At 37.2% G+C, this 20,795-nt stretch overlaps 2 protein-coding genes across 2 annotated transcripts in view; one reads left to right on the top strand and one right to left on the bottom strand.

Annotated features, from left to right (window-relative positions):
- fam98b (family with sequence similarity 98 member B) overlaps positions 1–20,795 on the bottom strand; it is a 549,041-nt gene that overhangs the window by 399,228 nt on the left and 129,018 nt on the right. The window lies entirely within an intron of this gene.
- LOC308679991 (membrane-spanning 4-domains subfamily A member 4A-like) lies at positions 440–9,331 on the top strand (the record flags this gene model as incomplete). Its single annotated transcript, XM_081347865.1, has 6 exons — positions 440–607; positions 949–1,080; positions 1,153–1,209; positions 1,917–2,057; positions 5,289–5,426; positions 9,323–9,331. The coding sequence occupies 6 exons, from the start codon at positions 440–442 to the stop codon at positions 9,329–9,331; spliced, it is 645 nt and encodes a 214-aa protein (XP_081203991.1).

Below are 20,795 nucleotides of genomic sequence, written 5' to 3'. Positions count from 1 at the left end.
GCCATTAGAGCGATCAGACATCCTCATCAACAACTCATTTCAGGTAAAATATTTTAATGCGTTAATTGACATCATATTTTATTACTAGTGAGACTCAGTGTAAACGGTTGTTCATTTATTGTTATACTTTGGCACATAAAATTATATTTATTAGTTTTGGATTTGTTTGGACATTAGGCTACAAAATATACAATCATGAATATTGTGAACAGAGTAAATTTGAGTCCTGTGATGTTTCGTCGGAGAGGAAGACGTCTATAAGCTCATGTAAGCCTTAGTAAAGCAAGTATCACGGTTTTATCCGTCACTCTGGACAAGGGCATCAGATAATGCTTTAATCATAAATACTGTACATGAAACACAGAAAATAAAACAACCTTGAGTGAGTTGTGAACTGCAGAATCTGAACACTTAATTACAGGTGAAAACTCTTCCTAAAATGGAAACCAGCAAGATCATCTCCTCTGATAAAGCTACAGTTGTCATCCAAGTAAATCCACAGGTGACTCAGAATATTGTGACTGGTGATGATGGACAGGAGACCAGAGGAGCACAGCCCAGTACGGCTCTTACTGGCTTTTTCAAAGCACAACCAAAGGCACTGGGGGTAATGCATTTAATGATGAATTACAATTATGGATGATTTTGGGAATATTTTTAGTGTCTAATTTTCTTCTGTGAAAAAATGAACAGAAAATAAAAAGCTGTTATTATATGACCTCGAGTTAACAGATGTGTTCGGTATGATTGCCTTAAGACTGTATACTGCATAACACATTAACATAGCTTCTGTGTGTGTGTGTGTGTGTGTGTGTGTGTGTGTGTGTGTGTGTGTGTGTGTGTGTGTGTGTGTGTGTGTGTGTGTGTGTGTGTGTGTGTGTGTGTGTTAAAATATGAATGCTATGCCCTTATGAAGAACACTACTTGACTCATATCTGCCCTGTCTAGACTGTCCAAATAATGATTGGAGTGGTGGTTTTTTTATTGGGTATCTTACGCACCACCACTGCCTTCGATTACCCAATCTATTACTATTATCTGTCTGTCATCAGTGGCATCACCTACTGGGGATCTGTTATTGTAAGTTTCATTTAATGGTTTTACTGTTTTTAATTTCCAGAATGAACTGTGAAATGTGTGTTTCTCTCTCAGTTCATCAGTGCTGGATCTCTGTCTGTTGCTGCGCAGAATAAACTTCATCTGTGTGTGGTACGTACATAATGTGCTGAAATCTGTGTGTGATAACTTTCCTTTTGCCACATTGTTTCTAATGTATTCATACACTATTATTATTAAATCATTACAAGCTGTCAAACATCTAGTAGCAGTCCAGATATCATCATCTGTTAGCAGCATCTGTTTAACCCGTATGTGCTGTTGGGGCCGTGGGAAACAAAAAGTCTTGTGACAAAAAAAAAGTCACACTCAGGATGTTTGGGGCTCTGTAGATGCCACATAGGAAATGAATATAGTGTGTGTGTGTGTGTGTGTGTGTGTGTACACAAATACACAGAAATGCATGGCAACACTACAACACATCCACTTGTGCTCATGCCCAGTCCCCTGTAATTGAGTGAACAGTGATTAGTTGAGTGAAATTGAGAAATGTAGATCTCCTATAAAGTGATTTTTATATGTGATTTTGCTATTCTTTCTAAATGTATATATGTAAAAAAACAACAACCATAAACTCCCCCCAAAAACTCTCTTTTCCCACAGTAGTCAGAAGCTTGCACATTAATCTCAACTTTCTTATAGAACAATGACACATTTTTACCATTAAAAGAATGTGGACTAAAAGGAGTTCTGACTCATTATCAATTTACATATTTAAACCTGCAGTTCAGGACATTTTATAAGTGTACACCCTTTACTATTACTGTCAGCTTTCACATGTCAGCTCTTTTCCTCTGCAGGTCAGAGCCTCTCTTATAATGAATGTGTTCAGTGCCATAACTGCAGTGACAGCCATCGTTCTGATGTCCATAGAGATAATGATCATTTCCGATCGTAGATGGCGCTATGGCTATGATGGTTCTTCTGAATACTATTTGATGGTACCAAATGCACAATGTGCAATACTATAGTAATGTGATCAGCTTAAATTTGTGTATTCTTTAACTGCTGTTTACTTGAATAGTTCACCCAAAAATGACAAATGTGTCATCATTTACTAATTGAAATGTTTTTTAAACAAAAAAGCTTGTTGAATTGCACTACTTGAAAAAATATGCATTGCATTAATCCTGCTTATAATGAAGAGATGTCTTATCGATCACAAGTTCAGTATGGCGTACCACAAGGCTCAGTACTAGGACCGCTGCTGTTCACTCTGTACATGCTACCATTAGGAGATATCATTAGGAAACATGGCATTAGCTTTCACTGTTATGCCGACGATACTCAGCTCTATATTTCTTCAAAACCTAACGAAACTTACCAATTCACAAAATTAACAGAATGCATAGCTGATATAAAAAATTGGATGACTCGTAATTTCCTACTTCTAAATTCTGAAAAAACAGAGTTTCTAATTATTGGACAAAAAACTTCCTCACGTAATAATCTAGAATACTGTCTAACACTTGATGGCTGCTCTGTTAAGTCTTCGTCGTCGGTTAGGAACCTGGATGTGCTCTTTGATACCAATCTTTCATTTGAAAGTCACGTGTCTAGTATCTGTAAAACCGCATTTTTCCATCTTAAAAATATATCTAAATTACGTCATATGCTCTCATTGACAAATGCGGAACAATTAGTTCATGCTTTCATGACATCAAGGCTAGATTATTGTAATCCTCTACTGGGTGGTTGCCCTGCACGCTTAATAAACAAACTACAGCTGGTCCAAAACGCAGCAGCTCGAGTTCTTACCAGAACCAGGAAGTATGACCATATTAGCCCGGTTCTGTCAAAACTGCACTGGCTCCCTATTAAACATCGCATCAATTTTAAAATATTGCTGATTACTTACAAAGCACTAAATGGTTTAGCTCCGCAGTGCTTGAGCGAGCTCTTAACGCATTATACTCCTTCACGTCTATTGCGATCTCAAAATTCCGGCCAGTTACTAATACCTAGAATATCAAAATCGACTGCTGGCGGTAGATCCTTCTCCTATTTAGCACCAAAACTTTGGAACAGTCTTCCTACCATTGTCCGGGAAGCAGACACACTCTGTCAGTTCAAATCTAGATTAAAGACACATCTCTTTGACATAGCATACACATAACACATTATAGACTTCTATAATTCAATATTAGGCTGCATAGATTAGGTCAGCTGGAACCGGGAACACTTCCCATAAATCCTGATGTACTTGTTACATCATGAGAAGAATGGCATCTACGCTAATTTTAGTGTCTTTGTTTATCCCAAGTTTTTCCCGCAGCCTGCCGGATCCAGGCCGTTTCCAGATCTGATGAAGGACCTGCGCCTGGACCCGATGACAACGCAGTGCTGAAGTGCCAACTAGTCTCTCCCTATGGAGGATCCCTTTACCACTCTACAGATAAGGCGTTGTCGGGAAAACTCAATTTGCGTATCTACCCCGAATTGATAAAATAAAATAAAATTCTGAATCAAAACTATAAGGAAACACCAGTAATTTGTTTAGGCTTGGTTTGTAGGGAATTACAAACCTGCACACATATATTCAAACACACATAACTATAGAACCAATTCTTAATGCGCATGTGAACGCCATCAGCGTTTCTCACAGGATCGCGTTAAAAGTCTGTGTAGAGAGAATGGTGTCGTCTTAGCGGCCCCTAATTTAATAACAAATGATCGTTGCGACGGAAGCGAATCAGTCAAAACTAACTTTAGCTGGAAAATAACTTTATTAAAGAACCGCTATAAAGCCAAAACAATCTTACGTTAAATTATACATTTATCTCTGTAAAGCTGCTTTGAGACAATCTACATTGTTAAAAGCGCTATATAAATGAAGATGACTTGACTTGACTTGCTTGGTTTTAACCCCACTATATTTTTAGGGCTTGCATTTTTATGGACTGAAATTTAACATGGTTGTATATTCAAGCTGTGAATATTTAAATTCACACACGTTTTCATTATTACAAATTCAATAATCCATATTCACCATTCAGATTTCACTTCCAAATGTATCATTCTGTTTAAAAACACAACCTATAATATTCGACAGGCAATTTTACATTCGCTTCCACAAATTCAGTGGTTCAAATTCGACAGAAAATTAAGCATTTGACATCCGGAAAATGGCAGTAATAAATTAAACATTTGACATCCGGGAACGGCAGGAATATCAGTAGATTGCCGATTGATGATCTCCATCTGCTGTTAGTCGTCTCACCAGCAGGGGGTGCATGTAAAATAAAAATAAATATAGTTGATATAAAAATAAATATGAGAGCATATGGTAGGCCTACTGAAAAAATAGCAATATTTACACATTATTTGACAATTTATTTTATTAAATATCAAAAATCTAAAAGGTGTGCCTCATGCCTGGCACCTTCATGAACAATTTACAGTTGGTTTTATGACTGTAAGTCATTCTCTTCAAATGCTATTGAAGTTAGAAACGTGTGTACTAATGTCGTATGTGACTTAATATGTGCGATCCCTAAATGTGTGAATATCGAATATCCAGTGTCAAGACAACTCTATGGCAGTATTTCAATGGGAATCGCTTAGCGTCAGGGGCGTACATTTCATCTAAATGATGGGGGGGCAATAAACATAACATTCCTCAACATTCCTCATTCCTCTCTTTTTGAGGGGGACACCAATAATACAGGCAAAATTGTAAAGCGAAATAAGATAGACCGAAAATTGCCCGTTGAATATTATAGGTTGTATTTTTAAACAGAATGAATATTTTGGAAGTCAAATCTGAAAGATGAATATGGATTATTGAATTTGAATTTCACAGCTTAAAAATATAACCATACTGAATTTCAGTCCATAAAAATGCAAACCCTAAAAATACAAAGCATTAAAATGTAAGCAGGATTAATGCAATGCATATTTTTTCAAGTAGTGCAATTCAACAAGCTTTTTTTGTTTCAAAAACATTATTTTACTTCCATAAAAAGCACAATCTTTATTAGTAAAAATTTGTTTCAATTAGAAAATGATGACACATTTGTCATTTTTGACTGAAATAAATGTTTAAATTGTTCAAAAGCCATATGATGACTGTTTATATGTAGTATAATATGAACTTTTAGAAACTCACTCAATGTAACTGATGGGATATTATTTGTAATCTACTTTTATATGATTTGTTGAATATATTTTAGAGCTATGATCTGGGGATCGTTGGAATAATGCTGGTGTTCTCCATTACTCAGTTCATCATCTCCATCTGTATCTCAGGATTTGCCTGCAAAGTCACCTGTAACAGAGACTCTACTGTGGTCAATGTGGCGCTGAACCAGGTATACGACCCTAACCCTAACCCTAACTATAACCAGGGTGTCAGTCAGTTTTATCCCAACAACCAGTAGTTTTGTATTTTTTTAAATTTAGGTTAAAAAGCCACAACCAAAGGTAAAGCTATTAGAATGGAAAAGAAATGTAATGCGACCAGGGGGCTGTTCCATAAACCAAGATTAGAGTATAAGCCAGGCTTATTTCGGTTAGTCAGGCTTATTTTTGGTAGATTCGGTTTCATAAAGCAAACTTAAAATAGTTCAAACTCAGTTACCCTGGCAACTTATGCTGGGAAACTAGCCTGGTCCAGGGGTGCGTTTCCCGAAAGCATCGTTGGCCAACTATGGTCGCAAGTTCCGTCGTTACCAATAGAGTTCAATGGACATTGCGATGAACTTGCGACCATAGTTGGCCAACGATGCTTTCGGGAAACGCACCCCAGGGCAGGCTAACTGTCAGGCTAAGCCTCAGTTGTTACACAGATCCTCTAACACTGACCAATAGGAACACAATGATATTACCACTGACACTCTCTCATACCATTATTGGACTTTATTAACCACTATTAGTCCAAAAATAAATACACAGTATACAGAAAATCAACTTAAATAAGACTACAATGATAAATTAGACAATATAGACCTATATAGATAGATAGATAGATAGATAGATAGATAGATAGATAGATAGATAGATAGATAGATAGATAGGCCTAAATACAATATATATACTACAGGTTTTTTTACTGGCTGAATGTTTTGTGCCCAAGATTTAATTAGATTGTTTTAAAGATTTATGAATACATTTCTCACTGGTTTTGTTTGGCAGCTGTAGTACATGTTTATGATTAGAAGAACATTAGAACACAATCTGAAAAATGCTTTGTAAAGCACAAGTTAGAATCACAAAATTAAAAATAAATAATTACAAAAGCAGAGTATAAATTTTAACTGGTAAGATGAATCTGAGCTTAGTAATTGACAGTATATTAGCCTACATTTGATTTACCCCATTACAATAGTTATTACCCCTTTACAGTTATTGCTATCATAAAAATACACACAGGTTTAACATTCTAAATAAGGCACATCTAATGTCCAAATAACAAATATTTTAGTATATATATATATAAATATATATATATATATATATATATATATATATATATATATATATATATATATATATATATAAATAATGTACTTTATTATGTCTTTCAATTCAAACACATTTAACACAATTATACAAATTGACAGTTCCTTTAAAGACATCATATTTTCCCCCAATAAATATTCCTTATTTTTCCTTCTACTTTTTTTCTTTTGTGATAATACCCACCAACACATAGCCTAAAAACACACATGATTAGAACAATAACCAAAAAGTACATAGACACTTTTACATATGATTTAAGGGGGAAAAGACAAAAAACAATAAATAAATAGTAATAAAAATGTAACATTAACATATTTATATCAAACTCTTATAATGACACATAATTCCTAATAGTTATTCAAGTAATATTATTTGAATATCAAATATTCAATATTAAATAAGTAAATAAATAAAATAACAAATAACTAGAAATAAAAGGGAGGGAGTGTTATATAAAAATGTAGTTAATGTAGGCTAATATATATTCCTTTATTTTATGGAATATTCTTTGATTTTAGAGTTGCACATATCTTTTCAAAATGTATACATTTGCTCTTAATTTAATGTTATCCTCTCCATAATGTACTTTAGAAACTAAATCTACTCATTTAAAACTGGGGATTCTTGCTTTCTCCAAAATAATATTGCATTAAAAGCTGTAATTCTCAGCATTCTAAATAAGTATACATCATCTTTATTAAGTAGCATAGGTCCTATACCCAAAACTATATTTTGTATCTTTATATTTAGTTTCTTAAAAGAAATCTTCCCTGAATTATAGGCTACTTCACTGAAGTACTTCTGTTCGCTAGAAGTTCAGTGCAACTTATCCAACATCCTAAAGATAAATTATTATAATTAGAAGATATTTCTAGTGTTATAAAATATCGCATATTAATTTTCCAAGCAAAATGTATATTTTAGTCAGAATTATTGCGCTACTATTTGGCGCGCATGCGCGCAGCAGCGCTCGTTCAATATGAAAATTAGCAGCAAAATGGATACATTTGCATGACTTTCGAACATTTACAGATGGAGAATATAACTGTAAAATGTAAGTTTTGCACTGAGGGGAAAAAAAACATGTTACAAACGCATAAAACAGCACAAAATATACGCTGTTTGATGGTGGATCGATTTGATCCACGATCGACCTCTAGGGCTGATTAAGAAACGTGTGCACACGCAATTATCTAGACTAGATAAACCTGGATCAAATTAGTGAGATTGTGTGAGCTTCAATTACCTTTTATGGAACCACTTTAGCCCCAACTCATTTGTTAGGCTCATTCAAGTCCGGTTTTGGAGTTTAATCCCCGCTTTTCTAAGCGGCTTTTATGGAACAGCCCCCAGAATATGTTCAATTGTAAACTGCCTTTTACCTCACTGGTCCAAAACTAGGACAATCTACTATAATAACATGTACATTTTTTAATAAACTATTTCTAGTCTTGTATTGTTGAAATAGTCATGCTACATAGAAAACAACTAATTTACTGCTAATTAAAAACATCAACTGCACACAGTATGGAAACAATATAGTAACTATAAGTCAATCACAACTTCACTAGCCGCGTTTCCACTGTCGGGCCAGGGCCGGGCCGTGCTAGTGCGTGCCAGGGCCGGTCGCGTTTCCACTGTCACTTCCGGGGCTTGATCGGGGCTTACTCGGGGCCAACGGCCAGGATTTCTGGCCCGTCGAATACCTTGGGCCAAAGCGGGCCAGCTCGGGCTAGAGGAGTGGTTACCAACAGAGGAGGAGTTTACCGTTGGGAGATGGCAGCGCCGGATGATTCTGTCAGCATTAAAGACTTAAAAATAAAATTATTTAAATCGCGTTCATGTTTGAATGCCTTCTGTTTGTGATGCAAAAGACTATGCGCGCTAACCGTTACCATAGTAAACATAGTAAACGCTTGACGATACGCATAGTAAAAAAAACATAGCGAACGCTCGAAGAAATCAGACCAATCTTAAAGGCTATCACAGTCATGTTTTTATTTTATCTGTCATAGCCTACGTCTCGTCTCTTTAAACCGGACTATCATAAAATAAAGTAACTTTTTTTTTCGGGAGCTTCCTCAGTTTCTCTGACTGAAAATATCTGCATGGGAGTCGAGAGAGTGCTAAAGCTCCTCAGGTCGTATGGCATATATTTGTAGAAATTATCATTTTTTCTAAATGTGATGTAAATATGTCCTGTAAACCTGAGGTAAAACATCGATGCTTGGGTTTTAAATATTCAAGTAAACAACAACAATAAAAAAAAGCTAGCAAACGGCCGCTTTTATCGTGTTTGTTTTCAACGCTGTTTCCAGTGATTTCTGATTAGTTTTCTGATAAAACTTCCATTTATTGGTGAAATTATGGGTTATTGTGACGTTGTTCCAGAGAGGCGTGTTACGGGCGTGTTTTAGTGAAGCGCTGTGGAGCTTCTGGCCCGACAGTGGAAACGCAGGCCCGGTGCTATTGGCCCGAGGCTATTAGCCCGGCACGGCCCGTTTAAAGCCCTGGCTCGCACTGGCCCGACAGTGGAAACGCGGCTATTGTAAACTTCATCCTTTCCCGACTGCTAGACTGTTGAAGTGGGTGACAGTGCTTTTAAACACTCACAGGGCTTTTCACATTGTCACTCATCACAGTACAACCTATACAAATATTTATATAGTGTGTGGACCTTGTTAATAAAATTAAACCTGATAATGAGTGTCTTGTGTACTAACATATCTAATCTGTTACTTCCCAGGGATACTGAATCACAGTGAGGAGATCCTACCAGCCACAGGTCGAGAGGAATTAATATCTCATATTGTTGCATCTGATGAATATTTTTTGAGAATTGAAAATTGAAAGTACACCAAATAAATGGTTTGTCGATGCAAAACCCCCTCTGTGTCTCTAGTGTCTTTTGTTTTCACCTAAAAGAAAATACAAAAAATAAAAAACTACAACAAAGACATAAAAATGAGCTTTTATTGTTAATTTTATACTTGATTTTGGGGCAAGTAAATTTTTATCATTCAGTTGGGGGGATCGACATCAATCAAGTGCTGCTTGCTTATGGTTAGCATATCTGCGGTCCAAGTTCCAGTTTCTTTTGAGTGATGAACACAGACTACTACCCCCTGCTGGTGTGGACAGTTAATACAGGTGTAGATGTGCTTGCTTGTTGGCTGTAGTCTTGCACTGTGTTCGAGAGCAAAGTAACCCAGATGCAGCCAACGAAAACATAAACCACGGTTTCTTGTTGCCACTAGTTCTTAATCCAGGCTTGATGTGTCTGAGCTGTTAAGCCATAAACATGTTACCAATAACCATTAGAAGTTAAAACCATTAAAATCCAATTTGACCCTGTTTGTAATTAATTAGTTCTGTAAGTTCTGTAAAATGTTTTAAATTGCCCAAAAAACTGTAGTAATACTATAATTGCACCTAAGGGAACATAATAAAACAAAAACCATGTCATGACCCTTTTAGACCCTTTTTAACTACGACAGGAGTCATAAGAATTCATACATGAATAACAGCAGCATTAACTACAGGTTAGTACATGTTTGATAGTTAATGCATTAATTAACACTTAGGGGTAAACTAAATTAATCAGGCTCCATAAGATGGAATTAGAAATATTTTGACTTTGAAATAAATGTAAACAATTTTTAATAATTCATAATATTGGGGGGGCCCAAGATGGCGGCATGAGAAGTGGATGCTTTTGCTGATGCTCCTGCCTCACTCAATATAAAACTCATCATTTGTTCAGTTGAGTGCGTAATTTAATGCATTTTGGCAATGTAACCTGAGGTACTATGTCATTAGAAACTTTTTGGCCTGATTCTTTTGTGAAAATGCCGAAACCATCGAAGAAACTCGAGAAAAAGGATCTACCTGAGGGCGCAGCTAGCGAGGATTGCCACACGAGCGACGATGTTGGCCAACTTGATCCAGCGTTATCTAGGGCGCTACAGGAGATGACTGATAAAATCACAAAGGTGATTGACGAAAGGCTTGGGTCGCTTGCGCAGACTATTCAAGCCCATTCGCAACAACTTGAGCAAACGACGGGTAGACTTAATGAAGCCGAGAACAGAATTGCTGAGGCCGAGTCGTCGGTTGATACCGCGAACGCGCGGCTTCAGTCTCTCGCGCGCCAAGTTTCGTCACTCGCCGAACACCTGGATGATATAGAAAATCGAGGGCGGAGGAAAAATGTACGTATCATTGGCCTTCCTGAAAATGCTGAAGGAACTAATCCGACCGCATTTCTTCAGACCTGGATCCCAGAGTTCCTCGGCATTGAGACAAAGTCGGGGATGCTTAAGCTGGAGAGAGCCCATCGCATCTCTATGCTGAAAGCCGACGCCAAGGGTAGGCCTCGTCCGCTTATTGTTCGCTTCCACAACTTTCAAGATAAGCAGCGGGTTGTGGATGCCAGCAGACGCGAGGCACAAAAGGGAGATCTGATGTACAACAGCTGTAAAATATCGTTTTATCAGGATTTTTCCGCTGATGTTCAACGCAAGCGAAAGGAGTTTTATGCGGCGCGGCAAAAGCTACAGCAGATGGGAGCTCAGTATGTCATGCTTTACCCAGCCAAACTCCGAGTTACCATCGGTAAAGTTACTAAAGTTTGTGAGTCCCCTGATGAAGTTCTGGCCTTTATTGACTCGACAAAGTGATCATTTTGTCTTGAATGGAGGTGGACTGTACCTGATGGTTTTAGGTAGGCTTAAATAATTTTATGGATCGTTTTGTTTCCCGCCTGCCTTAGTGGTATGTCTAAAAAAGTAGGCCTATCCTAATTTTTGTTCTGCTTGATTTCGTACTCTCTAATCTGTCAATGAGTGAGACAGGTTGCGTTAAAGTGCATGGTTTCTTGAGTTGTTCAGTGTTTATCAAGTAGCCATATCTCTTTGAGGTTTGCAAGAGCCTTTTGCGCTGAACGGCGCTTTGTTGGTGCGCATCGTTCCCCTTGTTATGGGGGAAATACCCCTTGTAAAAGTATTGTTCACTGTTTTTTTTGTTTCTTTTTGTTTTATGATGATATTTGTTATAATGTTCACTGTTGAAGCTTGGGCAGGCTCTTTTTCATTTGAGTACTTAATCTGTTACTTTATATACAGGGAGGAGCACTTCCATATATCTGCATTTGCTCTATACATTAAAATTTGCTCTATAGATTAATGTTGGGTAGTAAATTAAGAATATGCACTTGGAATGTTAGGGGTTTGCATGGAACACTAAAATTAAGGAGGGTTATGTCTGTTCTCATTAAGGAAAGGGTAGATATTGCTCTACTACAGGAAACACATCTGGATGATGAGGCACATTTAAAGTTAAAGCACAATTGGATTGGCCAAATCTTTTTTTCATCATTCACAACTAGTAGTAGAGGGGTTGCTATACTTATTAATAAGAACATCCCTTTTAATGTTGTAAAGAGTGACAAAGACCGATTTGGTAGATATGTTTATCTTAATGGGGTTCTTTATGGGGAAGAGGTATCGCTGCTAAATGTGTATTTTCCTCCAAATTTTTCCCCTGAATTTCTCATCTCAACCCTTGTTAAATTCTCTGTATATCCCTCTGAAACACTTATAATAGGAGGGGATTTTAACTGCCTGATGAACCCTTTGATGGACAAATGGCCTGTTAGAAATCCCTTTCATACTAAGCAGTCAAAGGCATTAGTAGCTATCTGTGAAGAACTAGACTATTTAGATGTTTGGCGAACTTTAAACCCGACACAAAGGGACTTTACCTTCTATTCTGCCCCGCACAAATGCCATACAAGAATTGACTATTTTCTAATTAATAAGCTGTTTTTGCAATCGGTCGCTTGCTGTGAGCTGGGTAACATTCTGGTATCAGATCATGCCGCTGTATATTTAGATTTATTAGTTCAGGGAGTCCCACAACGAACAAGAAGGTGGCGTTTCAACACTAGCTTACTTAAGGACTCGGCTTTTCTCTCTTTTTTTTGTACAGAACTCAAAATTTTTCTTTCAATTAACTCTACTGATTCAGTGAGCCCATCTTTAGTATGGGAAACTTGTAAAGCATATGTTAGAGGGCTGATTATTTCATATTTGTCTAGCAAGCGACACAGACAATTGGCAAAACAAAAACTTCTTGAAACTGAACTTGATAATGCTAAGAAGGAATTTAATGCAACTTCAGATTCTAAAATGCTTGAAAAAATATCTAACATTAGGACCTCTTTGGATTTGTTATTAACACAAAAAGCTAATACAAATTTTTTATTTTCGAAGCAGAAATTGTATGAGCATGGTAACAAACCAAGTAAATATCTTGCTCAGCTGACCAAGGTTAGGGCAAAACAACAATTAATTACCTCTGTGTTGGACACATCTGGCAAACGACATTTTGATAATCCTTCAATTAATGATGTATTCAGGGAATTTTATGCAGATTTATATAAATCTGAAAAATGTGTGGACAGTGCAGAGCGAATGTATTCATTTTTTTATAATTTACCCTTAAAAACTCTCCCACAAACTTATAAGGACCTTCTTGATGCCCCAATCAGTAGAGAAGAGGCTATGCAGGCACTTCAGAGTCTCCAGGCCGGTAAAGCACCTGGCCCGGATGGCATAAGTTCTGAATTATATAAGGAATTCCATTATGTCCTGCTGGATCCCTTTCTTGAGATGTTAAACCACTCTTTTGAAAAAGGATTGCTACCTGATTCACTAAGAGAGGCTGATATCTCACTAATTTTAAAAAAAGGGAAAGATCCAGAGGACTGTGGATCTTACAGGCCGATAGCACTGCTCAATTCGGATTTGAAACTGTTATCCAAAATACTTGCACTTAGATTAGAGCAGGTATTGCCAATATTAGTCTGTGAGGACCAGACTGGTTTTATTAAAGGAAGGAGTTCTAGCCACAATGTCAGAAGGCTTTTAAACATAATTAATATCTCACAAAATCAAAAACTTGATACTTTAGTTATTTCATTAGATGCCGAAAAGGCTTTTGATCGTGTTGAGTGGCCCTATTTAGTTTACACTTTGCAGAAATTTGGGTTTGGAGATACGTTTTTGAGGTGGGTGCAGCTGCTTTATAATAAACCCTCATCTGCCGTCATCACTAACAGCATTAGATCTAAAACATTTCTTCTGGGGAGAGGCACTAGGCAAGGCTGCCCACTTTCACCATTATTGTTTGCCCTTGCCATTGAACCCTTGGCAGAAGCAATAAGATATGATTCGGTGATTAGAGGGGTTACAATAAATGACAGACAACATAAGATTTCACTTTATGCAGACGACATTCTGCTATTTTTGTCGGATGCAAATACATCAGTTCCACGATTATTAGATGTTATACACTTCTTTGGAGAATTTTCTGGTTATAAGATTAATTTAACAAAATCTGTTGCTTTACCATTGGGCAGCCTTACCTCGGAAACACAAATGCTCTCCTCTTTCCCTGTTAAATATTCCATGTCAGGTTTTACCTATCTAGGGCTTCACATAACCCCAACATTCCAACTTTTATTTAAAAGTAATTTTGATCCTCTTTTGAAAAAAATTCATAGTGATTTGCAGAGGTGGAATGCTCTTCCCGTATCCTTTTTGGGAAGAATTGCTATAATCAAAATGAACATTTTACCTCGTTTAATGTACCCCTTAATGATGCTGCCTATTTTACTTTCTAGCAAAGTCATTAAGGAGCTTAATGGATGGCTTTCTTGTTTTATATGGAGTAAAAGGAAACCAAAGTTAAAAATGAGCAAACTACAGCTTCCTAGTCATAAGGGTGGTCTAGATGTTCCCAATATCAGACTGTATCAGCTGGCGTGTCAGCTTCGTTTTGTGGCGGATTGGTTGAAGAATGATCCAGGTTCTATTTGGCTTGATCTTGAAGCCTCACAATCTCTGTGCCCTCTTCAGAATCTTTTGTTTGTTGTCAACCCTAAAAAGTTAAAAGTTCTATATGATAGCCCAATCGTACGGAACACTCTTAAAGCTTGGGCGCAGTCGCGCAAGTTAGAGGGTAGGTTTAATTTGTCATCAGCTCTTACACCAATTCAAAATAATCCAGATTTTCCTCCTGGTACTGATGACTCTGGGTTCAACCTCTGGAATTCTTTAGGTATTGTGAGGCTGGAAGATACATTTGAGGGTTCATCACTTGTGTCTTTTGAACAGTTGTCTGCTAAATTTAATCTGCCAAGACATCATTTTTTTAGGTACTTGCAGCTAAGGGACTTCATTGGTAAAAAGACCACTTTGGATACTGATAGTTCCAGGACCGAAATTGAGAAAATACTACTAGAAGACACGAGACAAAAAAAGATATCTCATATCTATGTTACATTGAGTTTGACTCTCCCAGGGGACACAGATAATCTTAGACAGATGTGGGAAAATGATTTGGTAGTAAATATCTCCAGAGAGGATTGGGATTTAGTCTGGGATCATGCTAAAAGAATATCAGTGTGTAACAGAGCACGTGCTATTCAATTCAAAATAATACGTCGGCTACATATCACCCCTTTTATCAGGAATAAAATGGACCCAAAACTTTCCCCCAATTGCTCAAAATGTAAAATATCAGTTGGTAATTATATTCATTGTATTTGGTCTTGTCACAAAATTCAGTTGTTTTGGAAGAAAATCGCAGACCACATTGGCAACATTCTGGGAATGACAATTGATGTTGATCCTTGTTCACTTATTCTAGGTCTGCCAGCTGGTATTGTTTTGAATAAATATCATAAAAGGCTTTTTAGTATTTTAACTTTTGCTGCAAGAAAAAACATTTTGATGTTCTGGATAAGTGAGAAGACTCCTTCAATTAAAAAATGGCATAGCCTTGTGAAAGAGCTCATCCCAATGGAATTTTTAACATGCATACTACATTCTTCTACAGACGTTTTCAAACGAATATGGACACCCTATTTAGACTATGTTTCTCTTACTTTGGACAATTGCTTATATTTTTCTTGAAAACTGTTGTAATGGCTCACGACAAGAAGCCTATTCCTGTGAGTATTGATGTATCTTCCCTTGTCACCTATTTATTTTATTAATAATTGATTTGAGAATTGTGTATTTAAGGTCTGCCTGAACTGTTGTTCTTTTTTTTCTTTTCTTTTTTTTTTTTTTTTTGCCTTGTCTATTCTGTTGGGAAAAAACTGGAAAATTTCAATAAAAATATTTGAAAAAAAAAAAAAAAAAAATAATTCATAATATTGACATCAGCAGGTTCATCATAAACATTACTGAGAGGCACGGGATTAGTTTGACATTAATTTCACTGATCCTCCAAACAGTTCCTAAGGAATCGGTTCCCAAAAAAATAACCAAACAGGAAACATGAACAAGGTCAGGGGAACGTTTGCTGGGATCAGTAGTTCACTCTCCATCCAGACAGAGGCTGTGATGATACTATACCTCCGTTCTCTGACTTTTTGAAAAGCATCACAACATCACTTTATGTAAGTTTATGATAAATTATGAGCTGAATTTGGGAAGTAGTTAAAAATTAATTAATTATGATGTGCCCCCTCAAGTAAAGTCATGACATAATGATGCATAAACAAGTCATTAGTTGATGTTAATGTATGGTTAGTTAATAATGAGTTAATTATAATGTGCCCCCTCAAGTAATGTCATGACACAATGATGCACTTACAAATCATTAACTAAAATGTGAATAAACATATACACTGAGTGCCATCCTTATTCCTTTACACCCATGGTACAAAAAAACTAAGATAAAAATGATTTGTGGTTATTTTATTTTTATTTATATAATTAAAGCTAGGGTAGGTAGGATTTTTCTAAAAAAAAAAAAACATTCCAAATTTGTTTAAACTGTCTTTATATACCAATACATAATTAAAATGTAAGTACTCTGAAAAAGAAAGTATAAAAATCGAGTGTCTGTAGACCTCTCACGACTGTTGTAAACACAGCTCATTATTTCCATTCACTCCACCCTCTCCCTTCTGGGTTCCTTCCAAAGCCACGCCCCCAAAACACATGAACCCGCGACGGCAAACGCTCAGGCTCAGCTGGAAGACGCATTTATTTACCTGAGACGAGTGGAGAGGAAGGAGCGCAGTGCATGCAGTGACATCATGTCAGAATCACATGTAATAAAATACCTAACTTTATCACTATGAATATAAACAAATATGATGGCTTTTAGTACTCACTATCAAGCTAGCATATCGATACTGGTAAAGTTTAAAATATATTTTGTTTGATTCGGTAACAAGCTATATTTAGGCTATAGGTAACGAGCTATATTTATAAGGCAAAGCTAGGTTGCATTAATACACGTTTTTCCATTACCATCAGTTACACTGTGATGAAGGTGAATTTCGTGTAAGAGTCATAACATATACGGTGTTTTGCATGTAAGAGTTTCCATGATGAAAACATTGTTGACTCTGATGAGGACTAACGTTACACTCCGGTGACAAGTACCGCATCGTCGGTTCGAGGACAGGTCCACTCCGGGGTCGAGGGCGAAGCAGAGGAGGTTGTTCAAGAGTGCGGGCAGGGTCCGAGGAAGTAGTTTAGCAAAGTAGCAAAGCTGGCATTGGTACTTTTTGCTGCATTTTCTCAGCCATTGTGCCGCAAACTCCTGCTTACTCGGTGTAGTGAGCTGAATATTTCCGGGAACGGTGACATGTGATGAGTGCACGCAGGGCAGCGCACGCAGTGGGGCGCGGGCACGAGACATGAAGGCATCTGATTGGTTCTTTACACTCGGACCGAGTGGCAGTGATTGGTCAGAGTTTTTACTGTCCTGCAGCTGCTACAGAGGTCTGATTGTTTTCATTCCTTTTTCTGAACACATAATGTATTGACTACTCTCAGGATGGAAGGACCATTTCACCCAGTATAAAAAAAAAGTGTTTCTGAACAGGATTACCTACCCTAGCTTTAAACATATATGGACATAAAAGAAAGCCCAAACATACCTGTAAAGACACACATAAGTCACGTTTACATGTAAAATATGGCACGTCCATAAGCTAATGCTAATTGAAGCATATACATTTAAACGACAAAGAATACAGTTAATTACTGTACATAACTTCCTGAAAACTCCTAATATAACATACATGCAAACATTTCTTTGATTATTAATTCTGTTTACCAAAGCAGTCAACATTTATTAGATTAAAATGCCAGCATTTTAGTTCGTTCAGCAGTTGTCGTCTTGAGGTTGTGGCTTCATATGCAGGTGAGATGGTCGTTGCATATGGGTCTCGGGACAAGTGTTTATCTGCACAGAGTAAGAAAGAAAACAAGAGATGACAGAGCAGTATTTGTTCAAACACTAGGTTTGTAGCAGTATTTGTTTAAGTACGGGTTGTATCTTTTTCAGAGTCTGCTGTTGTTGTTTCATTATTTCTCTATTTCTTAATTGAATTGACACCTATGGACCAGTGAGGTGGGGATAAGAGGGGGGATGAGGAAATCTTCACCACATGGCTGACCCTCAAGGCCTGTTGCACTTCAGTTCTTCCCTGGGCTCCACACTGGTCTGTGTGTCCTATTCTGTCCCTGTTGTGTGCACACTGTACACTGTGTGAGAAAATTGGCACATTTCCATTCTCCAGTGAAACAGGAAGGCCTATACTTCATGTTAAACAAATATATAGCAGCAAAGGCAACGTCGGCAGTGTTAACAGCAAAATAGGCTACAGAATATTTCGTTCTGTATTGAGAGGTGCAGTATTTGAAAATCGATAATATTTTTTTAAATTGCATTTATATTTGCATTTATGTCAAACCCTAGACACTTTCAAACATCAAAATGTCATTTATTAATATGTATTCGTGTCAAAATTACATATAAACATAATTTCCTATTCTATTTTGCCTAGAAACGCTTCCAAGACGCTTGCGTGTCGCGTGAAAAATAGGCGTCGGTTCTATTTCTAGCATGCACGCGTTTTCCGCGTGGCTCAAGCAGGCAGTGTGCAAGCTCTAACCTGTTAACATGGGAGCCGAAATAAAAATGGACACGCCACGCAGCTGAGACGCTCACGCCACGCATCCAGTGTGTCAACAAGTAAACAAGTGTGTGTAAACAAGTACAATGATCTGACTAAACTTGATGTGTTTTCTCGAGCTGATATGGTGGCGTTCACAGGTTTGCACAGATTGCCTCATTCATTTGCGTTTGAATAGCGCGCGCTCTCCGTGGGCGGGGTCACATTAAAAATAATGAGCTGAGATGAGAACGACTGACATCTCGCTCTTTTCATACAGATTACATAAACTGAGAATATTTGTTTTTTATATAAATTACTTCATTCAAAAGAAGAGAATTCAAGCTTCATGTCAGTGTGTCTGTATGCCTGTTTAACTGAGTATTCGCTGAGTTATGGTTCATTTTCGGACGCGTTTCAGAATGGACTTCACTGACAGAGAGAAGGCAGAACTCACATCATGTTTTTTTTTCTTTATTTGGCAAAAAGCACAACACTTTGTTTTTATTGTGAGTATACACAAAAATAATACACACTTAACAGGATCGATTGATGTATGAAACTGGTTTGTAAGATCAAAGTCAACAGAGTTCGTTTGAACTGATAAGAAAAAACCGAGCAAATCACGCCGGCGTGATTGCCGACCTCAGAGGGTTAACAGAGTTTGCACTTTGAATTTAATTAAAATGTAGCAACTGACAAAATATTGTATATAAATAACTTGTATTTACACTGGCCTGTTTGTTTGAGAACATAGCAAACACTGCATACCATTCACAGTGATGGTGAGTGTTGGCACGCTCTTATAAAATGATGAGTTGAAAACAACACAACCTGTAAAAAGAGATGTTAAAAATGACACATGCTGTGTAGATTTTAACACATGTAGTGTGTGTGCTCAGTGACAACACATGTTGTGTAGATTTTGACACATGTTGTGTAGATTTTAACACATGTAGTGTGTGTGCTCAGGGACAACACATGTTGTGTAGATTTTAACACGTAGTGTGTGTGCTCAGGGACAACACATGTTGTGTAGATTTTAACACGTAGTGTGTGTGCTCAGGGACAACACATGTTGTGTAGATTTGAACATGTTGTGTAGATTTTAACACATGTAGTGTGTGTGCTCAGGGACAACACGTTGTGTAGATTTTAACACATGTAGTGTGTGTGCTCAGGGACAACAAGTCAAGTCAAGTCAAGTCAAGTGTATTTGTATAGCGCTTTTCACAATACAGATTGTATCAAAGCAGCTTCACAGTATTAAATTAAAATAACACAACAAGGTTTGTTTCTAATGGAATTTATTGATTGATAAAATTAAAATTAAATATCCCCAAAATATCCCCAACTGAGCAAGCCAAAGGCAACAGTGGCAAGGAACCGAAAAACTCCATCAGGTGACCTAATGGAGAAAAAAAAACCTTGGGAGAACCCGGGCTCAGTCTGGGGCCAGTTCTCCTCTGGCGTTTATAAACTAGAGGTCGGATTTAACTGTAAGATTAAAAGTATTTTATGAATGCCTGGCTGAAGAGATGCGTCTTTAATCTAGTTTTAAACTGGGAGAGCGAGTCTGAGCAACGAACAGTATCAGGAAGGCTATTCCAGAGTTTTGGAGCTAAATGTGAAAATGCTCTCCCTCCTTTGGTGGATCTGGATATCCTAGGTATGACCAAACGCCTCGAATTAAGTGATCTTAAAGAGCGCGATGGATTGTAGGGACGATAGACGATCCGTTAAATAGACTGGAGCTAAGCCGTTTAGGGCTTTATAAGTCAGTAGCAGTACCTTGTAGTTAATACGGGACTTTATAGGTAACCAATGTACTGATATTAAAATCGGTGTTATATGATCATATTTTCTTGATCTAGTAAGAACTCTAGCGGCTGCATTTTGGACTAACTGTAGCTTGTTTATTGAGGATGCAGGACAATCAGCTAATAAAGCATTACAGTAGACTCAAGGTCATGAATGCATGAACTAACTTTTCTGCATCAGAAACTGATAGCATATTACGTAGCTTAGCAATGTTTCTAAGGTGGAAGAAGGCTGTTTTTGTAACATATGAAATATGATTTTCAAAAGACAGGTTGCAATCTAATATAACACCCAGGTCTTTTACTGTAGAGGATAAAGTAACAGGGCATCCTACTATGTTAAAGTTGTAGTGTGAGAGGTTTTGTGGGCCGTTTTTTGAACCGATAAGTAGTACCTCTGTCTTGTCTGGATT

Source organism: Scardinius erythrophthalmus (assembly GCF_964197995.2).
Source record: "Scardinius erythrophthalmus genome assembly, chromosome: 19".
Taxonomy (NCBI): domain Eukaryota; kingdom Metazoa; phylum Chordata; class Actinopteri; order Cypriniformes; family Leuciscidae; genus Scardinius; species Scardinius erythrophthalmus.
This window is presented reverse-complemented; position numbering and strand designations above follow the sequence as displayed.